At 61.7% G+C, this 10,069-nt stretch overlaps 1 protein-coding gene across 3 annotated transcripts in view; it reads right to left on the minus strand.

Annotated features, from left to right (window-relative positions):
* Positions 1-1,081: 1,081 nt before the first annotated feature.
* The window catches only part of XYLT2 (xylosyltransferase 2), an 11,525-nt gene continuing 2,537 nt past the window's right edge, over positions 1,082-10,069 (minus strand). The window contains exons 2-12 of one of the 3 annotated variants that reach the window (XR_009819999.1): positions 7,624-8,095; positions 6,993-7,168; positions 6,455-6,657; positions 5,971-6,051; positions 5,598-5,814; positions 5,118-5,294; positions 4,129-4,391; positions 3,842-4,037; positions 3,306-3,639; positions 1,615-3,038; positions 1,082-1,524 (exon numbers count right to left, since the gene is read on the minus strand). Coding sequence is in view for 2 of the 3 variants with exons in the window: in XM_062011025.1 (XP_061867009.1) it covers positions 2,716-3,038; positions 3,306-3,639; positions 3,842-4,037; positions 4,129-4,391; positions 5,118-5,294; positions 5,598-5,814; positions 5,971-6,051; positions 6,455-6,657; positions 6,993-7,168; positions 7,624-8,095 (2,442 nt within the window). In the remaining variant the exon portion in view is untranslated. Of the gene's footprint in view, positions 3,039-3,305; positions 3,640-3,841; positions 4,038-4,128; positions 4,392-5,117; positions 5,295-5,597; positions 5,815-5,970; positions 6,052-6,454; positions 6,658-6,992; positions 7,169-7,623; positions 8,096-10,069 lie in introns of all 3 variants that reach the window. The other 2 variants (XM_062011026.1, XM_062011025.1) reach the window with 2 other exon arrangements.

Genomic DNA, 10,069 nt, shown 5'->3' on the forward strand with positions numbered 1-10,069 from the left:
GGACGCCAAAGCCCCATCGTACCCAACGTCTCTCATAACGAGAGACACACACAACCCGCAGAACCAGCGGGGCTCGGCCCCGGCCCGGACCCACAGCAACCCCCGCGCCGCTGCCGCAGGGATCGGCCCCCGCGGCCGCGGCTCTCGGCTCACACCCGGCAGGTGCCGGCAACTCCCAGCTCTCACCCGGCCCACGCTCTGCTCCGCGGAGCGCACCCGGCCCCGTCAGCCGCTCCCGCCGCTCCGGCCCCCGGCCCCGGCAGCCAGCGGCGGCCCGGAGAACGACCGGGGGCTGCAGCGCCCGCCTCCCCGGGGCGGCGGAGCGGGGGGAACGGGGTGTGATCGCTCCGGCGCGGGCCCGAGGCCGCTCCGAGAGGCAGCGGCGGCTCGCGGCCGGCACCCCCCGCGCCCGGCACTCACTGGCGGCGATGACGATGGCCAGGACGCCGCTGTCCATGGCCGCGCCGGCGGCCGCCGCGTGCGCCGACGCCTCGCTGGGCTGCGCCATCCCCGCGCGCGCCGCCCGGCCACAGCGCCGGGAGGGGCGGGGCCGCCGCCGCCGCGCCCCTCCCATTGGCCGCCGCTCCGCCCCCCGCCGCTCCCCATTGGCCGCCGCACCGCCCCCCGCCGCTCCCCATTGGCCGCCGGCGGGCCCGGCTGCGTTGGGCGGTTGCCGTGGCGACGCGGCCCGCGGCTGCCGGCGCTCCGGGGCTGCCGGAGACCGCACGGCCGGAGGGGCCGCGGCGCTGCCCCCGCTCCTCCCCTCGCCGCAGCACGGCTCCAGGCCTCGCCCTCCGCTCCCACCAGCTCATTAGCCTCAGCGCAATGAAACCGCTCATTACGTGCAGGGCGCCGGCCGCCGGCGCGGGCCTCGGCACAGACAACGCACAGGCAGCTTCTGCGGCTCAGCGGCTGAAGACACGGCGGGGATCCGGGCTCCAGCCGCCACCCTCCGGCCGAGAGAACCCCGCGGCTCGTTGCCCCACGCTGCCCTGCTCCCCCCGCCCTCCTGGCCCCGGCGCCTGGGAGGGATTTACTCCCCCTCCCCCAGCCCCACACACAAACCGCACACAGCACGCTGTAGAGATAAGAGATATATTTGTGGTGATGTTGCATATTTAAGACAACTTGACATAATGCTTCTGAGGCAGAGGCTGGCGGTGGGGACAGGCCCCCCTCACCCCCAGCCAGGCTGCCAAGGGCTCAGTCCTGTTCTGCAAGTCCCTCTTGCAGCACCAGCATCCTTAACCCAGGGGAGGGAGATGGAAGCTCTCTGGAGGAAGGCGAAGGATGGCACAGATCTTTGGGGATGGCAAAGGCTGAGTGGCCCAGGCCCCAAGGTGCCTGCTCCTGCCCGAGGGGCTCCAGCTGGTCCCTGGCAGCTCCCCTGCTCCAGCTCTGTGCAGGCCAATGCCCCTTCCCAGGCCACAGGGGATGTGATGTGTCTTCCCAGGCTGATAAACCAAAGCCAGATGTCTGTCCCTGTGGTCCTGGAGAAAGGCAGGTTGCAGGCAGTCCCTGGGGCTGGGAGGACAGCAGGAAGGGGGATGCTTCTTCCCTCAGAGGAAGGGAAAGAAGCAGCAGCGGAGAGCAGATGGAGCAGTTGGAGCTCACCAGACCTCTGTCCTTTTTGGCGAGGGAAGCGCAGACGATCCCAAGAACGGGAGAAAGGAAAAGGTTGGGCCGGGAGGCTGTGGCACAGGGTGCCCACCCGGGCATAGCTGCCTTCTCCTCCGCAGCAGGACATATCCCCGTGGATGGTGTTTTGGCAGAGGACTGGGGCAGCCTTTTGTGGAGGCATCAGGGTCCCAGTGGGTTGCTGGGCTGCAGCCCCGTGCCAAGCACTGCCCTGCGGGCCGTCACACGCCGGCAGCTCCAACCATTTGGCACAGAGGGGCAGGTGCCACAGGGGGTGGGCAGCACCCCCCGCCAGCCCTGCCCGAGGGTGTGCGCCCCAGCAGCAAACGGGGAAACAGCAAAACAACGAGAATAGTCATAATAATACTTAAAAAAATATGTAAACGACCCAGCACCCCATCCTGTAGCGGCAGGACACCGAGAGAACAAGGTGTGTTACAGTCTGAGGGGAGATGGAGACACAAGGACATCCCGGCCAATGCGGGGTCTCGTCTCTATTGCACTTTGCATCATATATATTTCTATAGATATACTTATAAAAATACAAACTAAGGGGCTGGGGTGGTGTGGATGAGATGCAAACCCTGGGCCAGCCGCAGCTCCATGCCCATGGCACCTTTCGACCCATTCAGCTCCTGCTTGTCCCTACTCCTTGGCCAGCCCGCCTGGGGGGCAGCCAGCAGCACAGGGCCTGATCCTGCAGAGATTCGGGGCTGGGTGACAAAGGGCCCAGTTGGTCCAGAGCCTGCCCACCCTCCATCCCTCATCACTCCTTCCCGAGGCTCCAGTGCCCGCGGTACCAAACTCACAGCTCTTCCCAGCCGCTGGCACCGTCCGTGCCCCTGCAGCGGTTGGCGCCCTGGCACGCTCTCCCCGTGCCTGCCTATTCTGGGGGAGGTGGGTAAGACTGACCCCACACTCCCCCCTGCCCAAAATACCCCCCAGGAGAAGGTTTTCCCCCCTGCCCGGAGGTTCCCACTGAGCGACTAAAGGGGTGACAGTCCAGAGACACCCCCCACCAGCGAGGGAAGATGCTCCCCGCTCCCTGGGCCGCCGCCGCCCCCCCGGCTGCTCCTGCTACCTCAGCCGCCCGTCGGGTTTGACGGGCCCCAGTTCCGATTTGGGGTCCGGGGAGAGGGAGCTCCAGGAGGTTTCTCGGCAGGTCTCCAGCGCGGCGCAGGGGGAGGAGCCGCTGCCACAGACGGCTGCCGCAGACCAGAAGGTGCCGATGGCATCGTCCGCCCATTCCTCCAGCGCTCTGCCGGTCAGCTGCGCCCGACGCCCCGCCGCTTGCTCCGCCTCCTCGGGGCGCGGCAGGTTGAGGATCCCACCCAGGCCCTGGAAGCTCTGCTCCATGTACTCGTTGCGCGGGGGACCGCCGTGCAGCCAGTTGCTGTCGTCTGGGAGACAGGGCAGAGAGAGGGGGATCAGCAGTGTGGCAACACTGCTCCAGCCCAGGGGCACAGTGCTGCTGCAGGGTGGACCCAAACCACACAGGCACGGCCCCTCTGCAGCTCCCCAGGGCCTGTGTTGAGGACTTCCACAGGAAGGATGGCTCCTGCCTTATCACCAGCCACAGCCCAGGGAGGTCAGTGCCAGGGTGAAGCACCGCAGGCTGCTCACAGGGACACTCTCCCACCCAGCCCCGCCCTCCAGAGGCTCCTCACCTTTCCTGAGAGGCTGCTTGCGGTTGAAGGTCTGTGGCACCACCAGGAACTGGTTCTCTCCCAGGGGCTCCCAGAACTGCAGGAGGCGGATGGTCCAGACGCCGGGGCGCAGGGGCCGGTTGAGGGGGGGTTTGTACTGGGTGAACTCTGCCTCGGCATCCACCGTGATGTCGTAGGAGGCCGCAATGACATAGGTGGGGTCGATCCACACCACCGTGGCCGTCAGGTTGGGCCCCCGCGACCACCTCTGCATGGCCACCGGCTCGTCAAAAGGCCCCATCAAGCCTCCAAAATTGCGGAAGAGTCTTTCTTTGGGGTCCCACTCTGTGCCCACCTGGAGGGACAAGCAGTGGGATGCAATTCAGTGGGTCAGCATAAACTTTGGAGCCTAAAGCAAGGCTCACCTCACCCTGCACAGCCCTCCTGCCTGCCTACACCAGGCCAGTGCTAACTCAGTCGTGGGGAGAGGAAGGGCAATGTGGTGTGGGAATAGCAGGAGGAAAGCAGGTGTGGGGAGGGAAACCTTCCTCATTTACCTCAAGGTTTTGTAAGCGGTTTGCCTGCCCTCCATGAGCTGCCAGCTTCAGAGCACCTTGGGGCATCATCCACACCTCCAGGGACCCTGCCTGCCCAGTTGCCAAATTCTGCACTTCCTGCATCACCAGGTAACCCTGGAAACGGTCATCATAGAAATATAAGTGCACGCTGGATGGGAAGCCCCGAGGCTCAAATCTGGAGAGACACAAGAGAGAGAGGTCACACATCTGAGCTTCGGCACCCTCCCAGCAGGAGATGCAGCCCACTGCTCGGGGAAACTCCCCACCTGCACAGCTTGTCAGCCTTCGCTGCCGGTGCGGCCACAGCCTTGCGGAGCCCCAGCCTGGAGAAGGCCGTGTAGAAGGTGAGGGTGACGTCGCTGAGGCCGCTGAGCCCATCAACACGGTCGTAGACGTTCTCCCAGTAGGCCTTCAGGGCGGGTGTGCTGGGCGGGTAGCTGCCGTACAGGTGTGTGTCCAGGATCTCCAGTACCTCCTGATTCACCGTCGACTCAAACTTGCGGGCAAAGAAGGTGGGTCTGGAGAGTTGCTGTAAGAGCACAGGCGTTTCCAGCAGTGCTGGCTGCATCCACGCTGCCCTCCCACCCCAACGGGGCAGCTGGAGGGAGACGAGCAGGGAAGACACATGCTGGAACCCGTGGGGGCACAGGCTAAGGAGCAGGAAAGCACATGAACCTCCATGGTAGGACTGGTAGGAGCATGCAGTATGCTCACTGGTGATGCAGATGGGTTCCCATCTCTCCCACCACCTCCCCCTTCCTCTGCTCAGCAGCAGCCATGTGTCATCTCTCTCCTTTGCTGCAGTCTCTGTTCAGACAGGCCCTCACTCTGCAGAGCCCCACCACATGGTACAACCCATGGGATCAGGGCTGTGCATTGGGTCAGCCCAGGACTGCTCAAAAATCCTCCTCACTTCCCTTCTCAGGGCTCCCCAAACCTCCCTTGTTCAGTCTACGTCTCAACACACTGAGAGCACAGGAGATTTGTCACCAAGCATTTTGTGGTTTTACTGAAAATATTTGCCCCAAGTGACAGGTCTGCAGGGAAAGAGCAGGGAAATGGGAAAGTCTGAGAAGACAAGCTGCATTGCAATCAAAAGCCCAACTGCTGAGCACATGTCTGTGCTGAGCTCATCCTGCTCCTGACCCTGTGGGGCTGGGGAAGCTCAGGGGGCACATGCAGCAGCCCAGGGTGTGCCTGCAGGGAGGTGGGAAGGAGGGGAGGGAGTGGGAGGAGGAAGGAGGATGTTTTTCACCTGTAGCCGGAGGAAGTCCTGGGGTTTGAAGTCATTTGGGGAGCACCCACACCAGTCGACTATGTGTTTATATTGGCACTTACAGCCCAGCTTGCGGTTCCAGTTGGTCACTCGGAGGTTGTTGTCGACCAGCGTCTCGCAGGCGTGGCTGTTCTCCAGGACCGTGTGGAAGAAGGACTGTGCAGGGCAGAGAAGGGACAAGACAGCTGGTGGGGATGGAGGACACGTGGGGACAGAGACCCTCCCCCTAACCCTCACTCACAGAGGAATGGGACATTAATACATAAAAATGACCCTCAGCCTGTCTGCTCCTCTCTGCCCCAGGTATGAAAATACCTGACTGCACAAATGGGAGGCACAAAGCTGCCTGAGCAATGTCCTTTGCAGCTCTCCAGGGCTGAGACGAAGCAGGACAGAGATGTGGGAAGAAAATGTGGCAGAAGAGGATGATGATGTGGAAGAAGATGTGGCAGCACCCACCTCAGCTGGCAGGAGCGTGTAGGTGTAGAACTGGCGCAGCTGGGACACCAGCTGGTCCTCGGCATAGACCACATACTCCACGAAGCTGCGCGTCAGCGAGAACCAGTCGGAGCCCCCGTCCACCACGATGCCCTCGGGGATGTGGCGCTCGCCCAGCCGCCACATGTGCGAGTCACACTCGTGGAACAGCCGGTCCAGGCCCTGCTTCTTGATAAACCTGCCCACAGGGATGAAGGGTTACAGAGTGTCACCCGCTTTGATGGATGCAGCTACATCCAGAACATCTTCCCCCTGCCCCAGCTGTTCAAGTTCTGTTCTGAAATCCCTCCTCCTCCAGTTCCTCCAGAGCAGCTCTGCCCACAGCTGGGATTACCTGGCATTGTCTCTGCCATGAGACTTCAGGAAGTTCTTATCTCGGTATTTGGACAGGAACATCACCAGCTCCTCATTGGTCCTGAGGTGCAAATCAGAAAGGATTAATGGCCCCGGGGTAAAGCAGCCCAGTAAACATTCATATTGCAAGAGCCATCCAACACAAAGAGCCTAAAGCTGCTCGGTGAGTGCTGACTCAAAGCCTTGTGCCTGGAGAGACACAGACGTGGACTCTCTGCCGTCTGGCACCTCACAGGCGTGTTCCCCTGCAGCACCCAGACTGCAGGGCAAAACAGCCTCCGAGTTACTGTCTGGGCTCCTCTGCAGAGATGGGACCAGCCTGGCCCTGGAGGATCAGCACCAGCACATGGGTGCTATCGCCAGCCCCATCTTCCCTCAGCTCCCTGCCCCTCCCAAAGCTGAGGCAGCATCACACACAGCCCACACACCTCCATCACCCTCCCCTGCCTCAGCCAGGTCCTCACCTCGTCGGGTAGTCAGTGGCACTCAGGTTGATAAAGAAGTCCCAGGGCCACTCGGTCAGTTCCAGCAGGTCCTTCATGCTGCGCAGGTACATCTTCAGCAGGCTGGCACCTCCCCAGATGGTCACCATGCGCCAGGGCGTCACGCGGATGTTGGGGTAGTGCCGCGCCAGCTCCACCGCCTCGCGGTGCAGGTAGTTGGAGCGCTGGCAGGGAACGGGGCACATGCTCAGCAGGGAGCTCACCTTCCCAGGGCCCTGCCCTCCTTGCCGCCAGCCCAGGGTCAGCCCTTAGGGCAGCCTCCACAGGGAGGGGAGCAGCCAGACAGGACTGCTCTGAGCAGCCGGAATAGATCCCACTTCCCTGGGGCTGCAGAGATAGGGGTGGGAGGGTTGCTCCACCAGCAACAAGGACAAACCCTACCCAGCCACTTCCTCTGCTCAGCACCTGCTCAGCACCCACTCACACCCTGGCTCTGCACCTGTCCCAGTGACAGATCCTGGCCCCATTAGCACCCCTGACCCCTTTCCCTGCCATGTACCTTATCGACATGGATGTAGAAGAAGTGCTGCTGGTGGTACACGGCCTTGATGAGGCGCTTGAGCTGGCGAATGGCCCTGCCGTGCACCACCAGCATGTAGGCGATGCGCACGGGCTTGTTGGGGGGCACCTGCTGCAGCCGGCTCTCGTCCCACTGGATGACAGGGCTGACTTTGCCTGCACAGGGAGAGAGAGGGCTGTCAGCCACCTCTGGCCTTGGCCCCACCACCCACAGCTCCTGATAGACCAAGGAGGCCCCAGCACAACTGGGAACAGTGGGAAAGAGCTTGGTCTCAGGCAAACTCTATCAGTGTGGCTCAAACTGGGTGCAGTGCCAGGGCATGCTGGCACAAGTAGCTCGTAGCATTAAACTGATAGGGCTGTGTTGGGAAAAGAGGGGTCCCCTCTTGCCCCACAAAAAAGAAGATGCAGCTAGGCCTGACTCTGACCTCTGCAGGCACTGCCAGTTGCGATGAGCAGTTTAAGGAGGCTGGCACAGCTTTGATTGGATTACAGAGGCAGTGGTAATCTGGGCATCAGCGATGCCTTGAGGCTGCGTTTTGCCAGGTGGGACAGTTGGGTGACACGCTGGGACACTCCAGGGGGATTGGGAGCACCCCAGTAGGACTCACCTGAGAGCTGGCAGTGGCGAGGCACAGATTGGGGCATGAGGCTGCCCGCCCGGTGCAGACACACCACGTTGGCGATCTCCTGTTGGCACTGCTTGCTGCTGGCCCGGGCCAACGCCGACAGGGCGTCTTTGCCCGTGATTTCACACTTGGGGGTGAAGCTGTTCTCGGTGGGCTGGGGCGCCCCCTCCACGCTGCCCGTGTCACCCTGCTGGAAGACGGCCAGCTGGGCCTCCCCACGCAGCTCCGACGCATTCCTGCGGCTGGAAGGGTCCGGCGCGGCCGGCAGCCTCCAGCCCACTTTGTGCCTGGCCGTGACGGCTCTCACCACCCTGGAGGCCAGCGCAGCGGGGCTGTCGGGCCGGCCCCGCCATCGCCCGTGCTTCCGGCCCGCGCTGCCCCGCCGCCCCGCAGAGCTGGCTGAGTCCTTGGAGCTGTCGCTGCTCTCGGGCAGCCCGGCTTTCTTCTGCCGCTCCTGTTCCAGATGGATGCAGAAGAGAGGAAAGGCAACATTAACCCAGGTTAGCTTCCCCCCAGCTCTGCCAACGTGCTCCCCGTTCCCAGAGCTCAGTGCTCCCAATGCAGGAGCATTACACCACTGTTCTGCCACAGCACCTCCTGCGTGGTCCTGTGCCACCAGCAAGGGAGACGCAGCCATGCTCTCTGGGGCAGAAGCATTCAAAGGAGTTCCTGCTGTGCTCCCTTCCCTGGGCCCTGGCTTCCTGGGCTGGGCTGGGGCAGGCACTGCCATTGCCAGCTTCTCTAGAAATCCCTTTAACAAACCCCCCTGCTGCGCCAAGTGGATGTGTGAAGGGAGCAGTTAATTACACTTAGTTACTTCTGCCAGGTTGGCTGATGAGAAGAAACAGTCAGCCTTGGCGAGAGCAGAGAGCTGGGAAGTTTGAATACCTGTGAGAGCCATGCTCCTGGGAAAGCCCTTGCTCAGCAAGCAGTGCCCCCAGGCTCTGTGCCCCCAGCTCACCACAGCTCTGAGTGAAACAGCTGCCTGCTCCAGTCTGGCCTCCCAGGACAATCTCACAATGCCCTCACCACCTTGCCTGTCCAGCTGCTGAGCCAGGCACCACAGGAGGCAGCGAGGTGCATCTGAGGCTGCTCCTGAGCAGCGGCATCTTCTGAGGATGGACAGATGCCTCACAGGGACACTGCCATCAAACTGGCCCCCTGCACAAGCCCTGCTGTGGGCACAGCTGCTGGGAAGGTCACAGCCAGGAGAAACCATGCTGTGCAAAGGTTGGAAAGCATCTGGCAAGATTTGTCTGCTCCACAGTCCCTCAACTACCGACATATTGGTGGCACAGTGTGCAAACTGTGGCTACCCAGGAAGAGGCCAAGCCAGCACTTCACTTCTAATGGGTTGGCACCAGTAAGCATCAACCCAGAGCCCCTTGGCTCAGACAGGCATCGAGCTGTTCATCAGCCACCACACAGAACTGTCTGTTCCCAAGAGTTATAAACCTGTTTTCTATGCTGAGGAATGCAGGAGAGGTCAGTTGGGAAGTGACAGGCAAGCAGTGAGTCTCTTCCTGCGGGGATGGGGCTGAGCCTGTGGAAGGGACCTGCCAGCAGCCACCCTCACACCTTCAGCTGCCCAACACGCCTGGCTGTGGGGACAGCCCCCATGGATGTCCTCTCTCAGTTACAGCCCTGCTCAGCCCCCTGGAAGGAGCCCTGTGCCCAGCTCAGGAGCATGCCTGAGTGCCTTCCTCAGTAGGGAAGTCCTTAGAAGCATGGCCAGCCTTTCCAGAGCTGCCAGTTAAGGAACTCAATGGCTTCTAATTACAGCATAGTAGCAGAGCAATCCCTCCACCACAGCCAGGCAGGAAACCACTCCAGCCACGTTGCTCTGCTGTATTTAAACTCATGCACAGGGCTTTGAGTAAGGCTCCCCATCGTCCTGTCCCACTCAGATGTCTAACTGCAGGCACCAGGCAGACATCATCTACCTCCCCTAATGTGTATCCACCTGCACTCCGTGCCCAGCAACAGTGTTGACATCCTGAGTGGATGGAGACTGACACAGCTTCCACTGGTCTGCATGCCATGAAGCATCTGCTTGGTGAATAAAAGGAGCCTGCAGGATCCTGAAATTGGGCTTGTGAAGGAGGGCTGGGCTGGTGGCTCTGGTGTGGCTGAAGCCCATCACAGGGCAGCAAGCAGTCGATGTTGCTGGTGTGAGATGGGTTTACAACCTGCTCTGGTGAAGGACAAAGCTCTTCCCTCCCCTGTGAAGGGAAGAAAAGGAAACCAGCAGACTTTGAAGAACCAAGCAGGACAGAGAAAGGGGCTGACACCAGCAGAGACCAGAGCAGCTCTTTTAGGAAGAGTGCTCAGGGTGCAGGGCTGCAGCACAGCCTCTGAGCACAGAGATCCCCTGTGAAGCTGCAGCTCTGGAGGGGAAAGACTCCAGAGGCTCCACATTTGCAGGACT

Source organism: Colius striatus, chromosome 18 (assembly GCF_028858725.1).
Source record: "Colius striatus isolate bColStr4 chromosome 18, bColStr4.1.hap1, whole genome shotgun sequence".
In the NCBI taxonomy this organism is placed as follows: Eukaryota; Metazoa; Chordata; class Aves; order Coliiformes; family Coliidae; genus Colius; species Colius striatus.